The sequence below is a fragment of the Porites lutea genome, chromosome 6, assembly GCF_958299795.1.
Source record: "Porites lutea chromosome 6, jaPorLute2.1, whole genome shotgun sequence".
Lineage (NCBI taxonomy): Eukaryota > Metazoa > Cnidaria > Anthozoa > Scleractinia > Poritidae > Porites > Porites lutea.
The window spans coordinates 33,828,391-33,847,023 of NC_133206.1; the positions used below are offsets into that span (position 1 = coordinate 33,828,391).

General features: G+C 36.4%; 2 protein-coding genes across 2 annotated transcripts in view; one reads left to right on the forward strand and one right to left on the reverse strand.

Annotated features, from left to right (window-relative positions):
• Positions 1–1,347: 1,347 nt before the first annotated feature.
• LOC140940254 (E3 ubiquitin-protein ligase TRIM33-like) lies at positions 1,348–13,963 on the forward strand. Its single transcript, XM_073389155.1, has 8 exons — positions 1,348–3,550; positions 7,068–7,345; positions 8,451–8,617; positions 8,971–9,029; positions 9,465–9,535; positions 9,642–9,716; positions 10,207–10,359; positions 11,516–13,963. The coding sequence occupies exons 1-8, from the start codon at positions 1,720–1,722 to the stop codon at positions 11,666–11,668; spliced, it is 2,787 nt and encodes a 928-aa protein (XP_073245256.1). The 5' UTR covers positions 1,348–1,719; the 3' UTR covers positions 11,669–13,963.
• Positions 13,964–16,076: 2,113 nt separating this feature from the next.
• The window catches only part of LOC140942209 (large ribosomal subunit protein uL15-like), a 3,210-nt gene continuing 653 nt past the window's right edge, over positions 16,077–18,633 (reverse strand). Inside the window, exons 3-5 of the mRNA XM_073391175.1 lie at positions 17,723–17,798; positions 17,145–17,319; positions 16,077–16,248 (exon numbers count right to left, since the gene is read on the reverse strand). Coding sequence (XP_073247276.1) covers positions 16,120–16,248; positions 17,145–17,319; positions 17,723–17,798 — 380 coding nt within the window. The 3' untranslated portion in view covers positions 16,077–16,119. The remainder of the gene's footprint in view (positions 16,249–17,144; positions 17,320–17,722; positions 17,799–18,633) is intronic.

Below are 18,633 nucleotides of genomic sequence, written 5' to 3' on the forward strand. Positions count from 1 at the left end.
AGAGTGAAATTAAATCTAACACTTTCTTCGGGAATAAGAAAATTAGCTTTGGTTTGTGCTGCTACAATAAGTTATGGCTTTATTTCAAATCTTCAAGGAGGTATTAATTTTAAAGAAATTATGGTATTTTGATTAGTGTACCTTTTGAATTTGAAAATAGGTGTGGCCAAAAGAGTACTGACCTCCCTTAGTAGTCAAGTTGATATTAAGACATATCTTCTGTTCAAGAAAACGAAAACAAATAGATACATAAAAAAATGAATAAATAAATTATTCGATAAAATAACGAAAAGCATTGAACTGTTGAGAAATCTGATTACTTGGAATAAGATAGGTCACGTCTAAAAGCTACTACGCATTTTCCAAGTAATTACTTGCATCGGAAACTGTTGCATTTATTACTTTCATTTACCTTATTAGACTTTGGATTCCATTTATTAGTTCTAGTGACAGCATTATGGCTGAAATATAAAAGTGTTTCGTTTTGATTAAAAAAAAAAAATAGCGTTAGAACGTCTCGTCTCGTCGAAGAGCGGCTCAGCGGGTGAGTTCATTTTTCTATTGAGCATCATAACGTGATTAAATTTTAGGGTAAATTTTCGTGGTTTCCGTGCAGTGGCTACATTATCTGACGCGGAAAGAGTGAAATTTTAGCTTTATTTCAGTTGTCATATTTAATTTACAGCGATGCAGTGGAAAGTACTTTACAGAGCCCACTTTAGAATCATTTCAGTTTCGAAATCGCGTAAAATGTACGTGTCTTTCCTTTTGTTACTTCACAGTTGGACAATTTTTCCAAACGTCCTTTTTTTTTGCAGAGGAACTGAGAAAACATATTGAAATATGATATCAAATTCCGTTTTAATTTTTAAAGTACAAATTTGCACAGATGCATTAGCTAAATTTATGAGTACAGTTTATTTCGAAGTCGACTTAACTGATGCCATGGGGCCATCATTTCACTTTCATTAACATCGAAAATTTAAATAATTTTTCGGGGCTGTGCAGAAAGATTACTTGGCAACAATGAATTCTCGTCTTGTATGGGAGGCTCGGAAACCTGTTAAAATTTCGTATCCATTGCATCACTGATTTCTTTTTAATCAAAGAAATATATAAATATTAAATTCGCGCCACAATATTTGCCTGTGACAACTCGGGCTTTGTCTGGGTGGAAGGTAGTAGTCGACTGCATGCAAATGCGTTCGTAGTCAAACGTATTTTTTTTATTTTTTCAAATAAGCTGGTCGAGCGCCGTAAACATTGAACTTTATGTCTAAACACAGACACTACTTAATTCTGACAATGAATTGTCGAAAGTACAATTGATTTCTGTGTTCATTAGTGTCAGAGCTTGTTTGGCGCGTTTATTCGCGTTCCGCGCTCTGCCTTAACTTTACAAATGGGCTCTTAAGTTCTTGCCGCAGCACCTAATCTATCATTTGCTACATACTCATGCTTTTTTGATTAATTATCATTCCATGAAATCGAATGAGTCGGAAGACAAGTGAGTGAGTCCAAACTGATCTAACAACAAAGAAACGAAATCGTAAAATATTCATAAATGCGAAATACTAGTGCACTGACGTCACACCGTGATTTCTTGTCAATGGAAGCTCGGAAGCCATGTTGATTTGCCCGCCATTTTGATTGAACACAAATCGCGGGGAGGCAGTCGAGAGGCCATTTGCACGACAATCGGCCGATCCTGTTTACACCATGAGCGAGGCAAATTCCGTTGCCGCTTCTGAGAAGTCCGAAGATCTAGAAGAGGACTCTGTGTACATGCTATGCGGGCTTTGCAGGAAACCTCCTGTTGACACGAGTCCTAAACTTTTGCCTTGTCTTCACTCATTTTGTTTGAAATGCTTGGAGGAGCGTTTCGCTGAGCAACAGCAAGAAAAGGCTCCCTCGACAACGACAAGTTCTTCGTCAGTTTCGATCCCAAGGCTGAAATGTCCAACTTGTGGTCAGGAGTTTTTAGTTCCACCGAAAGGAGTAGCCGGTTTCCTGGATAATCAATTTGTGTTAGAAAACCTAGGAAAACTACAACGGAAACAGGAGAACGTAAAGCGTTTTTGTACTTCTTGTGAAGATAACAGTCCGGCTTCTTCTTTCTGTTTGAATTGCAGCGATTGGCTTTGTGACGCTTGTGTTTCTGCTCATCAGAGAGTACGCGTTACCAAAGACCATAAGATACAATCAGAAGCCCAGTATTTGGAAAATTCTGAGGCCGCAGACGCAAAGCCCATTTTCTGTAACATTCACCAACAAGAATCCTTAAAACTATTTTGCGCAAATTGTGAGAAACTAACTTGCCGAGATTGCCAGCTTCTTGAACATAAAGATCACAAGTATCAGTTCATCAAAGAAGCGGCCATTAGCTACAAAGACTACCTTCGAGGGCAGCTGAATCGTCTTTACGAACAGGCACAACCTTTAACAGAATCCATTAGAGAGGTAGAAAAAGCGGCGAAGGGCCTACAAGAACGGGAAGAAAGCATTGCTGCTGAAATCAGAAAATCCTCAGAAATGCTAGTCAAGGCAGTAAAACAGCGAGAAAATGTTTTGTTAACAGAGCTGAAGGCTGTAGTACATTTTAAACACAAACTTTTGTCAAAACAGAATAAAGACCTTAGACTGATGCAAAAGATTCTTCAACATAATTACGGTTTCACCAGGCATGTTCTAAAGAATGGTAGTGACATGGGGTTGTTATACAGCAAGCGGCAACTCAGTTCAAGGATTCAAAATCTGTTGAGTCTGAAGTACAATGTTCTTCCAGTTGCTCACAGTGATTTGAAATTTTCAGTTGAAACGGATAAACTCTGTTCTGTGATATCTAAACTTGGAAGTGTTATGACTCCTGCTGACAGAACTAGTACTAATTCAGCTAGACCTGAAGCAACATTTCGCAGCTTAAACAATGCAAGTAACTATACACCAATGCATAGTGGTATGGTCCCAACAGGTGCCTCTAACCGCTCAATGAGCTCAACTGCTCCTTTGCGACCTAATCCCATCGAAGCCTTGTCAGCTGTCAACAAGCGCCTTGGTCCACCAGGCAGTCAGTCATATTCATCTGCTGTGAAATATCCAGGTTCTCTCCAAGCTGCTATTGTTCACCCTTCTGGTGCTAGTGTGACACTAAACAGCAAAATTGGTATTGTGCCAGCAAATAGTGTTTCGCGATCACCATTTTCTTCCAATCCCCGAAACCTTGCAATCAAAACAGGGAGTGGTATTGGCAACCTTACTCCTGTGCAGAGAAGTCCGCTTGTCAGTAACTCTGGCATGACACGTTTGTCACCCCCTCGTCCAGTTCGTAATGGTAACACTGTCCCGTTGCGACATTTCCAAGACATAGGAAGCAAAATTGTAAAGTCGCCACCACCCCGACCTTCAAGCAATGGTAGTAACAGTAGTCATCAAAGTCTGTCCCCTCTTGGTGAATCATCATCATCATCATCATCATCATCATCTCTTCCCAAACAGAATGGCTGGGAAGAACCTCCAAGCACTCCTGACTTGCCCAGTCAAGTTTTAAAAGGTATTTTAATCTTGCTTTGTTTCAACCATTCCTGTCATATGGGCCTTTGCCAAGCTTGTTTTCCTTTGCTGCTAAGTCCTTCAGGTGAAGTGTCATGACCTTCAAAAGTTTAGAATATCGGGTTTTATTTTTGTAGTTTTTCTAACAAAAATCCAGGCAGGAAAAAAAATTAAATGTGGAAGTAGTTGCTTAAAGAAGAAGGCATAAAAACTATACAACTGAAAAAAGAGAAGTTTTCAGTCAGAGGGCAAGAGAAGAGTTCTGGAAAAACCTAAGACACAAATTAACTTGGCATTCTAAGAAAGCACTGAACAATAAATCCTTTATATTATTTTTTAGTTACTCATACATGTGTAGAGGTTTTGTGCACAGACTCAATCTTTAGATCAACCTTACACAGAATAATAAATGGTACCACTAGAAAGTTATATATTTGGTAATTTTAATAACAGCTTGATTTGAATGATCACACTGATGTAGGTGTTATCATTCTTTAGAGCTCTGAAATAATACTTTCTAGTGTGCTATTTATATTTGGTGAAAACCCTGAGGATGTGAAAAATTTTCATTTTCAACTTGAAGAAGCCAATGGTGTAAATTTTTCTCTTACATCATCTCTTAAGTATTCCTGTTAAGACCTGTTCCTTTTGGTCAGCTGTAAGAAACAGGTCAATTTTTCTTCTCTGTTTGTTGACATACATAAATTTTTTAGCTAATGTCTGTTTCATGGCAAGATTCTTAAATATACTTGGTCTTAATTTTATAAGATATCCCCTGCACTAATCATTCCACATAATTTCATTAAATTATGGAGGCACATACATTCAAATCACAGATAAAATTGTGAGTTGTTCTTCCTTGGTTACTATTTAACAGCATATATGAAGTGTGTACTATACATCAAACCCCTTAGGCTGGAATTTACAAATGGCTCTCATTTTTTAGAACTCTTAAGATTAATTTTGTAAAAAGGACTCTTAAAAATTTTCATCATTTTGAAAATTCAATCTGGGATTTTTTATTTAGACATGATGTGACTTTGGTAATAACAAAGCAATTTTTCCATAAAATAAATATATTTTTTCAAGTATTATTTTTCATTTTTTTAAAATTTGAAATGAAAAAAGCTTGACTTTTATTGCAGCATACACATGTACGTTCCTAAAAATAAACACAGCCAGTTCTCTTTTGTCACTATTGTTCTGGATGGTCTTGATTTTTCTCCAGTAGCATCTTTTTGTCAATTTCAAACATGATTAGTTTTGAATCAAACTGCACAGAGGAAAACTGTACATTATATGTTTACAGTTTTTCTCTGTGAAATACTAACAGAGGCAGGTGAAATAATAATTATTACAAGTATGTTTGACCATTTCCTTTCAATGGTGTCATTTTCTGGTAATTTTTGGTTTGTAGCAAATTTAAATGATGTTAATGTCTCTCTGATGTCTTTTTTAATGAAAGAATAGAGCTGTTCTATCACATTTTGATCTTTCTTTAGAGGTTTATTTTTAAAATTCACTGATTTCTGAGGAAAGACTGAGAAAAGTGAGTTTTTTATAACTCACTTTTTCCACTCGAAACTTCTAAACTCAAGTAATAAATTATGGCCCCCCTTTTCTCACCTAATCTTCAAAGTTTTTAAATTTAGTTCAATTTAAGTCAAAACATCGTTACGTTAGCTTATGGTTGTTCTTGAAGAAAGTAGAAAGCACAGTTTTGGAACAAAATATCATATTATCGAGATTGTTAAAAAATCTAAAACAACATTGAAGGTTGAGGCAAAACTAGCAAAGATTCAGTTGAAGGTTTCTTTTGCGTTTTGTGCCAAAGGCTTACTTTAAATTCAAATTTAGGGAAATTGTAAAATATTTTAAGTGGACATTAATCTTCATAGTCTGGTGAACTAAAATATGTCTTTTATAGTCTACTTACTGTGAGCTCAAAGGAGTTTTTACGGATTTAACAATTTCCTTCAAATGTTAGCTATGTGAAATTTGTATGCAAGATTCTTTCCTTTAGATGGCATTTAGTGGATGCTTCCATACAAACCCCATGTGCATCACTCCATTTTTGTTCCATCACTTGATAAAAATTAGTCTTTATTCATTTTAAATGCAGTTACAATTTGACAGTAGTGATAAATTTGCAGTTGACTGTTTTCTTCTCCATCTTCTTTTTCCTCTCCTCTTTTATTTGTTTTGTTTTTGGAAGTATTGGGCCTTATCATTATCAATTCTCTCCTTTCTAAGAGTAGTTGTTAGAGGCAAATTGAACAAAAATTCCAAATATTCCTTTAAGTTCAAATGTACCAAAAATAGAAAGATAGAACATGGACTCCTGCCAAAGATGTTTATAATAAATAGTGACACTTCCTCTTACATGTACAATGTATGTATGTGTTTCATGACTAAGTATAGAAGTAAAAGGATCGTTTTTTGGCTTGCATTAGACCAATATATGTTCTTGTACAAGTAAGTTACAATATTGTTCTTTGTGTTTCCTGTTTTGCTGAATCAAAGTTAATGAACTGTCTTGGTCTTTGATAAGAATGGCTGTTGGCCAGATGTTAATGTGCCTTCCATCCAAGTCTTTGTTCCCTGACACAGCACAGATCTCTTGTTTTAGTATAGATGAAGCTAAACATTGAAAGATTTTTTTTTTGTTACTGTTGTCAACATACTTTAATCTGTTCCAGAACAACATACATGTACTTCTAAACAGGATTGAAAATACATGTATATGTTGCAGATAATTTTTTATTTCAGGTAATTTTTGTTTTTCCTTTGTTTCAATTCATTACCATACATTACCATATCCAAAAACAATGGCAAAATAAAAATTAGCTGAGATAAAAAATAAATTACAACATATATATCTATATAGATATAAAAAGAGAGAACATGAGTGATATGTCGTAATGAGTGGCATCTGTAATTTGGGTATTACATGTAGCCCATCCCAAGGCTGTGCTGTAAAGAAAATTGAAGGGAGCCCAGTGCTCTGAACTTGCGAAATCCAGTGTGCCCAGCATATGATTTCTATGAAAAAGCTAAGATTTTCTAGTCGCCCGAGAACAAAAAGTTAGGCCCCATGTGCCACCGGGCTCTGCTAGAGCTCAGCCTTGCATCCTTATTTTAATCAAGCACAAATGGACAAATTATGTTCGCTTGTTGGTCTGCTGTGGTACCAATGAGCTGCTTTCTTATTTGACTGGTGTGCCTGTGATTATTGTACACAGTTTAAAAAATGTGAACAATAATTTCACAGCCTTTAACCCTTTAAGCCCTAAGAGTGATCAGCAGAAAATTTCTCTTTGTAATATCAATGCTTTGTAAAACAGAGTGGTCATGAGAATTAGGGACATGATCACACAAGATGAATTTGCTTGATATTTTATCAACTTCTCCCCACTACTTCTGTAGGAATTGAATAGGGGCAACAAATGAGAATTCAACTTTTGATCTTAGGGTTTAAAGGGTTAACAGCATTTTTTATCATTTGCCCTTCTCTTCAGGTGCTACTTCACCTACTAGTACTGTAGATCCTGTTGTGCCGACCCCAAAAATACCCAAACTGCTTCCTGTGTTAAAGAGAAGCAATAGTACCCAGGAAACCACATCAGAGCCTGTGGTACCTCCAGCAATACCAAAACTACTTCCTGTATTAAAGAGAAGTCACAGTTCCCAGGGAGTGACTGAACCTGTGGCTGCGTCACCACCACCAATAAAAGTAAAGCAAGAAAAACCTGAATCTCCAATGGATTTTTCGCCTTGTCAAGAGTCTATGCAGAAGGTCTGTGGGCAGTTGAATATGAAAAAAATTTTGCTTGTTTTTGTTTTTAACTGTCTAGCTCACCATATTGAGCATAGAATAAACTGTGGGTGCTCTGAGTGGCTAAATAAATGTTTTTATCAGAAGGAAAAGGGCAGAAAAGCATGGCTTTTATGACAAGAAGGCATCTTCCTAGGCCACATACTGTTCTCTGATTACATTCAGTTACGGAAGTCTTTCTACATGTATCTTGGCAGAGTGGAGGGATGTTTTTATGTTATGATAACTGGCCTCTCAGGCATGCAACGAACACACTGTCCGATAACTTGGGGCTAGTGGATTTTGCTATCGGGCTAGTAAATTCTGTTGTTAGCTTGCATGGCACGTAAGTGAGGTCTCTTGGGGAATTCAGATTACAGAAGAACTGTAATCAATCCTGCTCATCAAGAGTTTTTTAGGGCTAGGTGAAATGACTCTTAGGCTAGTACATTCTAGTTACAGCTTGCCCAATTGGAATGCTGTAAAACTGGTTTTCTTTGCACCCTGCTCCTACCATTTATTCTTGACTATTATTTCATGAGGCCGAGTATCATCTGAAGAGTTATGGAGATTGAAGAGGATGTTAATTGGCCAGGGCGAACAACACCCTCCGAAATCTCCATAATTCTTCAGATGATATGAAAGTTGAATTCAATGTTATTGTTTTATTGTTCATTCAAAGTAATTTCGAGTTTAAAAACATGCTCACATCCATTGATGTTAAGTTCATCTTTGATAGTGCATGTTTATCGGCAAGTTTAGGAGATAAAGGGTTGTTCATTTCTGCTAATATTCTTTAAATGGCCGAAGTCCTTTGTTAAGTTGTCTACTTGCTGTTCTTGCAATGTTTTTAGCCAATAGTTCCTTTTCTTCCAACTCATCCTCATCCCTAAGTCTTCTCAGTTAACTGTTCAGTTTTCTGGCGATTATGCTGCTCAGTTGAGGTCATTTTTCACATATTGCAAAATTTCGTCCAAATTTGGTCAACAGTACATAGTAGCTGGTTATTTATTTTCCCAATCTGAAATGGAGAAATATTTTGAAAGAGTAATAATGTGCATTATTGAATTTTGCGTATGATTTTTAGCAGCAACAAGAAGATGCCACAAGCGGTGAGAGTGGGATTGATGAGACAAGTTCAAATGATGACTGGTGTGCTGTGTGCCGTAATGGTGGAGAACTTTTATGCTGTGATACTTGTCCACGTGTTTTCCATTTGCAGTGCCATGTACCATCCCTTGCTAATCTTCCAAGGTAAATCTTGTGTCATTAGTGTACATTATGGCAGGGCTGATCTTTTTGTTAGGACAGTGAACATCAACTCAAAAGATCTGTTGACCAAAAAGTTGACACAATATAATGAAAGCCCAAGTTGAAGCTTATGGTCTTAAAAGTTATGAAAAGGCAGCCCTTTATTCTCTGTTTTGTAGTTATATGTTAAACCTATGTTTTGTTGAAAAAAATCTGGTATCAACCATGCTGCCTGTTCTTAAAAATTGGTTGAAAGCTGAAGGTGAAAGTTTTGGGGCAGGTTCATTTTTTAGTGAATTGTTCTGTTTAACACTAAGATTCTCGGCATTGAACTGTAGTCATTTTACTTCCATTAGTGACTCGTGGAGTTGTGGATTGTGCAGGGAGGTTGACTGGAATGCTTTAAGACAGAGGGGTATGTCCAATTTAAATCTATTGTAATTTCATATCATTTTTGAGGCATTTTTTTACTTGCCAGGAAGTAAGGTTGAGAGTCTTTCGACCTTTTGCAAATAAAAAAGTGGAGTTGTAGGCAGAGTTGTTTAGCTTGACAGAATTGGAAACACAAGAATAAGAACTATTCTATTTTTTCCTAACTCCACTTATGACTCTGCTGCTAGTGAAAATCAGATAGTCAAAGATGAAAGCAGAAGCAGAAAATTTTTATTGTGACTCCAACAATTTGGGTTTGACTAGATCATTAGTGATGGAGGTACATTGTTTAGCAGAATTGGAATGCTATTTTCACTAAATCTTTGGTTCTGATTACAACACTGTGAAAACCAGCTTTTTGTGAGAATGTAGCTCTCCAGCAGTTCTTTTAAATTATCAAACTTTCTTAACAACACAGATCTGGAGGGGGTCTCCCCTGGAAATAAAAGACGCTCTTCTTGTAATGGTCTAACAGAGTTTGAGAAAAAGGTAATTGAATTACTCTTTATCCAGTCCCTTTGATGAATTATTAATATTGTAAGCAGTTCTTTTCTCAGCTTATGTTTAACATTTTATTCATTTTTTTTTAAATAAGGTCTGTGAAAAAATTTTGCTGGAGCTGTTTTGTCATGCAGACAGTATTCCATTCCAACAGAAAGTTAGCAAATCAGTAAGTGAAAACATTATTTTTCAAAAACCAAGAATGACCAAGCGAGTAGCACAAGTTCCAGTTGTCAGGACATTTTCTCTCAAAGGATTAAAATTGTTTCATTTTAGTTTATGTGGCAATATAGGCAACTAAAGTGAGTAGTTATACATGTTATATTTGATGGATTGCCATTTTTTAGACTAATTTTCCTTTTGAGTATACACCTCTCATAAGATTATATTTTTTGCATCAAAGGTGACAGTCAACTCTGAGAGAGTTGACAGTAGAGTCGTTCTAACTGAAACCAATGATGCAGAGAGAGAGAGGGGGGGGATTATTAACTTTCTTCCCCTGAAATAAGGAGGCTTAATAGAGGGTTTACAATATCATGATCTTCTTTACATTATTTTATTTCTTTTTCCTGCAGTTCCATTTATAAAATTCATATATTCATTATTTCAACCAAAGTCTTGTTCCAAAGTTTGCCAGTGAACCATTGTCTGTTTTTTAGGTTCCTAATTATTACAAAGTGATTACTCACCCTATGGATTTGTCAAATGTCCGTGCAAAGCTTCAAACACAGAACTTCGCACACTATCAAACCTTCCATGAGTTTGTTGGAGACTGTCGCCTGATCTTTGAGAACTGTGCAATATTTAATGAAGTAAGTACTACTTCTTTTAATAATAATTATTGTTGTCAAATGAACCCCTAGTCAATTTTTGTGAAATTTTAAAGAGATTATTCATTACAGCTGCAAAATTTACAGCTCTTATCAAGGAAGAGGAAGGGTATACATAAAACAGCTACATGTCGATCACTAACATTGTTGTTTCCAAAATAAAACATGCGGTGAAATTATTCAAATATGTATTTGAGTTTGATAGTATGGCTCCTTTTCCATTAGACTAATGTAGTTCATTATTTTTTGGTTAGCTTTAAGGTTGACTTCAGTTTAAAGCAAAATATATAGTTTGTGTTTAGTTACATGTATTGTTTTTTAAAGTTACAGTACCTATCAATTACTGCAAGGACATTCCTCTTCCTTGACCCTTCCAAAGCCTTTTGTCACATCTTTTGACTCTTCTGGGCCACTGCGAAGGAACGTAAATGGACAAAAAAAATGATATAACATTATTTTGTCTTCAAAAAGGGCTGCACTCTAGCAGGGCCCAGGGGCCCCTGGTACCTAACTTTTGCTCCCAGGCAGTGTGAAAGTCTTATTTTCCTCATAAAAAATATAATGCTGGGCACCTTGATTTCACAAGTTCAGAGCACTGGGTATCATTAAAATTATTTTTTTCAGAGCATAGCCTTGACAAAAGCTTAACCAGGAAAAAACCTTGTACCACAATAATTTAAGCCATATTGAATTCTTTTCTACTCTTTTCAAGGGCTATATAGTAGTTATCTGTAATAACACCAAAGACAATTTCTTATGGGAGCTTGTGAAAATTGATTTTAAATTTCACAGGAATTGTGAAAACACATGTAAAATGGGTAAGATTTCATTTTGTGAAATTTGAAGCTTTTCTCAGGCTCGAATGAGAAATTTTCTTTGGTGTTATTACATATAACTAATTACATCTTTTGCCCTTGAAAAGTGTAAAAAAGAATGTAATATGCTCAAATTATTTTGTACAACGATTTTGTCTGATAAAAAAAAAGTACTCAGTTTCCTGATGGATTCCGTCTTAATTTTCATGCATACCGATGAGATGTAAATGTTCCCCATGTCTATTTATTTTCCAAGAGCAAAAAGGGACTAGGAATTTGTTCAGTTTGTTTAACACTGTCTTGTACTGGAATGTTTCCCATAGGCAACTTCTGAAGTTGGCAAAATGGGCCACAATTTAGAAGTATACTTTGACGCCGTGCTGAAAAAGTACTTGCCAAATTATGTGGATCCATCTGGGGAACCCAAGCCAAAGAGGAGAAAAGATGAAGCAAGGCTGTATATACTGAATCAATGATATACACCTACCAGAAAATTTATTTTTTAATGATTAAATTATTATATGAAATTATTGAGGGCTGGTAATTGGGCAAATTAGCCCTGTTTAATAGTCACTTATCTCACTAGTTGTGTCAGGTCCTCAGTTCATGTGCTTGTTAAAAGAGAGAAAATATTGTTTTAGTAAAAATGACATTGCACATTATTTTCATGTGTGGTAGTGTGGGATATGTGCAGTCAAACCTCTTTTGAACACCTCTATTACCAACATTTCTATTGGTCTCAAAGAGGCCAAACTTTGAGGTGGCAAATGGTAATACCAAGATGAGCTAAGATGTTGAGGTCTTTCTCTGAGTGGTCAACACTTTGTAGACTGTTCACAGTCCCGTATTTTTCCTAAATGTCGTTGAGATCAAGCAACCAGGCAACCATCTTGGATGAGTGCCTAATCTACTTAGGGGGTGGGGGATGGTTTGAGGCCTTCCTCTCCCACAGATATAAACTCCAATGCCTACCTCCTTGTTACATAATGGAAGCAAGATGGCCGCTCATACTAGCACTTGATCATGGTGATCGTACAAAAAAATATGGGACTGTGAACAGTCTAAACACTTTCCAGCTAACTTGAAGACCTATTATAAACCCCTCAGAGATTTTGAGATTGAATCAACATTTTTCAAAGTTCCAGTTTTTTTGGGTACCATATCACAACCCCAACTTAACTTTTTAAACTCTTACATCGGTATGTGTAATCATTTAACAACCAAGACCTTTTTCACTAAATTTATTGATCATTTTCTTTAAGTTTGATTGAAAAGTGTTACCACAAGGAGAAATTAAATGTTGATCACTCTAGGTTAGGGGTCAAAGGGATTGCAGAGATGTCTGTAGCCTTTGGTGTCCAAGTTCAAAAGGTTTGACTGTATAATCATTGTACATAGTTGTGTGTTTACTGTCAGTAACTGATGTTTTGTTTAGTGGTTATTCATCCCTGATAAAATGTACTCTTTCAGTTTTAGTCCATAACTAAATACCGTAACTATGTAGTCTATGGTTATAATGCAGTATTTAGCTGCTAATTAAAAATACTGATTACTCATGTACATTGTACAACTGTAGCTACATGTTTGGCATAATTTATGTTCACTGATTCATCAAGTGGCCTATTAATATTGATGATGAACATTAATTTTTATTGTCCATTAAACGTGCCTGTTCTAGTCTTGAAGCAGACGTTGACATGGGTTATAACCTTGCAGACAAGCTACGATTACTGTAGGCAGTATGGGCTTAAAATGCAATGATCTCAACTCTCTTGTAAACTTAATGAAATTTAGTATTACATGCACTTTGACACTTTGCATTTTAAAAAACGTGTTGATAGGAATTAAACAGCATTGGAAATCCAGTAATCCAATAGTGTGCCACAGGGATTGTGCCATTTCCTCATTGCTTTGTGTGACTCTGGCATTCAGCAATTGATGCTTTTTAGTTTTGTCTTTTGTAAAGTTTACAACCATGATTGTCAGGACAAACTGTTTATGGTTGTCATACTCATCTATTCATCCATCAAATCATTATCTTTCGTCCATAAATTTTATAGGATACTCTGATTGAACATACTTTGTGCAGACTGTAAAATTTTGGATCCTTGTAAATGGGGCCACATAAATTAACAGGCCAATCAGATTATGGAGTGTGTTACTTAACCTCTTATCATCATCATCATCATCATCTTCAGCATCAACATCATCATCATCATCATCATTATCATCCTTTGATAGCCTCTAAGGTCCATCGTATTCTTTGTTGCCACCAAGTCGTTTTCATTTCCCTCCAAAGTCCATTGAAGATGAGTCCAAAATTAATTATTATATCTGCTGTGATTTTATTAGGTTCCTCTACTCATCACTCATGCATAACCGGTATTGGTAATCTTAGTGGATTGTTCCATTGGTCGTGCTTACTGTGGCCATTTTGTTATGGGCTAACAACAATACTGTTATTATTTTTCCACAAAATCTCTAGTTACATGGTAACAAGATTGTGTACATAATAATTATAGTGAGTGTTAATTGAATAGGTTATTCTCACAGATGTATGAAGAAATCTTCAAATGAATATAATAATTGATCAACTTGAAAATAATATTATGGTCAAACCACATAGCACCATTTTTTTTTTGTTTCCTCATGTAGAGATCTTTTAGCTGTTGACTCACTCAACTTGTCTTTGACCAGGTCTCCTCTAATTGTATTGGAAGTGTAGATGGTACCATATCCTGGCAGGTGGCCAAATAAATGATGTTCAGTGTAATAAAAATATTTAAGTTGTGATATTGATCATATCATGTGACTTCAAATAATGAAGGGGGTGCATACATGACACCGGCACGACTTTCATGCCGGAGCGAGTTCACTCCGGTTCCCTCTCATGGCTCTATATTTGTTTACATGATACCACCACAAAATGTCATGCTGGCACGAGTCATCACCCCAGCATGAGTGCACCCCGGTTCTTGTACCGGGGCGAGAATGTCACTCTGGTACGAAATCTCACAGTGGTATCATGTAAATGCGAAACGACCACCCGTTTTAGTGTGAAATCGGTCTGCCAGTAGACTGGAATGGGTAGCATGTGTATTTTATCATCATGAAGTGTACCTTTAAATAACAAGATATGAAATGACCCAGTCATCATGTAAAGGCAATATGAAATCAAAGTCATCCCGGTATGAAACTCTCACAGGTGCGAGTTTTCTCATGTAAACACCCTCTAAGGTTTTTTCTGTCTTTAGCTACAATAATTTATTCATGGGAGACCAGAATGTGAACCCATTTCCAATTTGCCCCAAACAAACAAACAAACCTCCACTAAGTAATCATTCAGTGGCTAATTTGGTGACCTGGGTTTGGCAGTAACACAGCAAAGTCACAGTGTTATTAGTATAATTATTGTTTGTGGCCTTCCTTGAGTTTAAGTGAGCTAAACATTGGCAAAATGTTACTGATTTGTGAGCTCTCCCTGGTGTCCCCGCGAGATGTCTTGTGCACCTCCAAAAATTTGGTTGTAATAGTATGTCAGCAATATCTGCCCTGATTTTAAACAAAATTCTTATTATGTTCATGCAAGAGCTGTTATTGTGGGCAGCATTGTCGTTTGTTCTAGTTTCTCCTGTAGGGTGTTCACATCTAAAACAAACGTCCTAGCTGGCTTCGACCTTCACTTGTATTTTGTCACAAACATTTTATGCTGAACAGCTCACGATGTCAGAGCTAGACAGGGAGTGCTTGTGTTAGACTGATTGACCTCACTGTGTTCACTGAGCTTGAGATGTGTGTCAAATTACATGTGGCCAAAATTGCCTATAGCTGGAGTTTTGCATCATGACCTTCAGTTCACTCAAAGAACATATTCAAATGTCGTGGCTTTTTATCTTATGTTTGCACTTCATTTCGAAAAAAACACCTGGATTAAGGATAAGTCATGTACAAAACAGAGAGGGAAAAGGTAGTTTCTGTTAACAGTCAGATGCAACACAGTGTGCTTTTTAATTCCCTTTGTTTTCCAAAAATGAATGCTACACAACTAACCTTTTTGACACTATATTTCTGCAAAACAGGGGGAAAACTACAAAAAGGAAAAAATGGGGGAAATGTTCTGTGTTAGATGAAGGTTGCATGCAAGTCTGGAAAAATGTAATTGTAGCTCGAGTTTCACATAGGCCACTGGCCTTGATAGAATTGTCATTATACACAATAATGTTAGTCTTTTCAGGTAATTCAGTTTCAGTTTCATCCTCTGCTATTGACTTAAAGATGAAATTAACTGTCAGGCAAATCATTCAAATGAAACTAATAGATATTTATTGTTAGAAATAAAGTCTTATTCACAAACCATTTGTTAATTTTTGTGAATGAAAACAATGGAGTCATGTAGCAGCTACTTGACCCCAAACAATACTAAAACAATAACTGGAAGAATGACATGTCATTGTTTCCAGTGACTAATTAGGAGGGACATTAAGAGCAGCTCCAACACTACACAAACAATGGGCATGTTTACTGTCAAACCCAGAAAACCATGAATGTGAAAAATTTCAGGAATGTTTTGATTGTGTAGTGACCAACCACAATAAAGTTCATGACATGCAAGCAAACCTCAAAACCACATTAGATGGTGAATTTTGAACCTGGTGAATAAAATAATAAGAAAGATGTGTGCCACCAACTGAAAAAATTCTTTCTCATTTATTCAACAGGCTTAAAATTCACCATCCCATCTTTATCAAATAATTTCTTTAATCTGCCAAAACTCAGGAGCCATTATAACATTGGTTGATATGGCCAAGCAATAGACAACAATAACCGTAAGTAACCCAAAGATTTATACAAAAATAAAACAGAAGCAAACAGAAGAACACCAAGTTGGCTTTTTCTTTCAACTTTAATTATTTGTACACAACTTTGCCTATGCAACCAGGACGCAGGCACCTCCAACCTCCTTAATCTTTTCCTCAGCCTTACGACTGAAAAACTTTGCCTTCACAATCACAGGCTGTTTAGGTAGAAGGCCTTTACCAAGAACTTTGTAATATCCCTGTAAAGAAAACAGTTTGTTACTATTTTAGAAGAAGACATTACACAAACTACTGCAATTCTTAGCCTGAGTCTAAAGTGAGAGAGGGAGAGACAAGGAACCGCCCGATTACCTCAGTTGGGAGGGCATAGGTCTGCCAAGTGGGAAGGCAGGGGTTCAAACCAACGCCAGAAAAAAATGGTGAGATCGTGCTGGCTTATGAATTGAGATCTTGTCTCAGTTAAGACGATCATGCCATAGGGCAGTGACGTTAAGCAGCTGACCTTGTCTCTTTCGTCCTTCTTTCATTAGTCAAAATCAAAGGGGATGTAAGAGAACCCACACTACTGTTCAAAAAGAGTAGTGGAAGTTCCCCAGTGGTGTGGTCTACCTTACACACATCATTCATATCATGGACTATGGGTGGGTTACAGTAAGCTCATAAATGGACTGATAGCAGCTGCCAATGGCACCTTCTCCATACAGATCACTTTGTGCTTTCTTGTGAAACCAAAGGAGATTCTTTTAAGATCAAGCAGAGTTTACAAAGATTCTATGATGCAGAACTCAAAATTTTTCGAGCAATGTTCCAAAAAAGGTATTTTTTCAGACTCCCACAGTCCAATGAAGATATGCACCTGTATGAGGGTTCTGAAATTCCTCATTTTGAAATTAAAATAATGTTCTGGGTAAAGGTGTGATTAACCATGACTTGACTAACAAAAAAAATTACACTTCATGATTAATCGTAGTTGCAATTTTTTTTTAAATACTAATATCTACACCTTTTTCATAGTCACTTGGGGCCTACTTCATGCACCCCTTAAATTATTCTTCATTCTACAGAGTACTTGCCACCAAGAAATGAGTAGGGAAGGGATTAAACAAATAAAGGTAATTCAACAGAGCATACTTACAGCACGAACAACATCAATAACTGGGACTGGGCCATCAGTCTTGTCCTTGTAGTACTGCCTTGTCTGCTCACTGACAAGGGACCACAGCTTATCCAAGTTAACAGCTGGTTTGTGGTATTTATTCCTTGTTAAGTGAAAGTGTCGCATGCCTACTTTACCAAAGTAACCTGGATGGCTGTAATGCAAAAAAAGGGCTTACATTAATGCCTTTAAACATCCACGTTACAGAAAAACCAATAGGCCTTTTGCATTAGTTGATCAAGTGATCAACTTTCGATAAACATGAAAACAGTTCACTCTTGAAAAATTTTGTTAGCACACGCTGAAAGCGCACATTCAAATTAGGTAACCTGTAAATTTCCAGTCGTATATCTCAAAAGTAGCAATTGTTATGGCTGCCGAAAATTAGAACTATTTCACCATATCATTTGTCTTACTGTATCAAGACCATGTTGTTTGTCACAATTTCAGCCCAACAGGGCACATGATATAGTGCCTTGACTTGAATGGGAAGAACTACATCAAAATGTACCCTGTGTCTACCAAGGAAATCTACTGCAATACAAACATTAACTCACTATTTATCAAAGTTAATCCTGTGGTGAAGCAGTCCTCCAGCATTACCACGACCTCCAGGATGTTTCCTGTGTTTCCCTGTAATCACACATTAACAAAAGTTAATTGGCTGCTTCACACAACAGAAGTTATAGTAAGATTTCTTTACAACCCCACACATCTATTACATATGCAGCAATCTCGTACTATTCTGCACAAATAGTTACTATCAACAGAGTTGAAACATGCATGCATATATAAATAAATGTATGGGGCAGAGCGGAAATCCCACAGGAGCTTTCAAAGCATGAATTTGATTGGGAAACTTTCCTATATTATATGAAGATCAATCACTCTGTATTCACTTAGTCTTTGGTTACATGTTGCAATTGTTTTTCATATGTGATTGAATATTATGTTTTCTTCTCTAATACCTACGTCGTTGTTCTCACAAGCTATAAGATAGCAAATCAGTTAAAAAGAGTATTGGATCAAATTAAGATCTGTACTCAACTAGAAAATTGCAAAACTTAAAATAAGTTCAACACCTTGGCCACATTGGGAACAGAAGTTGACACTGTAAAGAGGTGGCTGTTGTAAAGAGCTTTCTAAACAAGAGTCGAAGTATGGATCTTTTCATCAGCCCGGATGAAAAAAAGTGGCCATTGTAGAGAGGTGGCCGTTAGGGGAGGTTCAACTGTATATATCAGGGTTGGCCTGGCGGGGGGGGGGGGGGGGGGGTAGTGGAATACCAAAATACCTGAATTAAACCTTCCAATATACCAAAAATTATACTAAAACTTGTGTAAAATACCAAAATTAAGAAAACACAGTATACTTTAGACCCAAAATTGGTCATGAGGGAATACTCTATACCCAATTTTAAGCATAAAAATACTGTATACCTGAAATTAAATAACCCAATATACTGCAT

Excerpts from the sequence above, each read along its gene's own strand:
- LOC140940254 (XM_073389155.1), top strand. The coding sequence starts at position 1,720 with ATGAGCGAGGCAAATTCCGTTGCCGCTTCTGAGAAGTCCGAAGATCTA. Across the intron at positions 3,551-7,067 it reads GCCCAGTCAAGTTTTAAAAG|GTGCTACTTCACCTACTAGT; the intron begins GTATTTTAATCT and ends CCTTCTCTTCAG. Across the intron at positions 8,618-8,970 it reads TCCCTTGCTAATCTTCCAAG|TGACTCGTGGAGTTGTGGAT; the intron begins GTAAATCTTGTG and ends TACTTCCATTAG.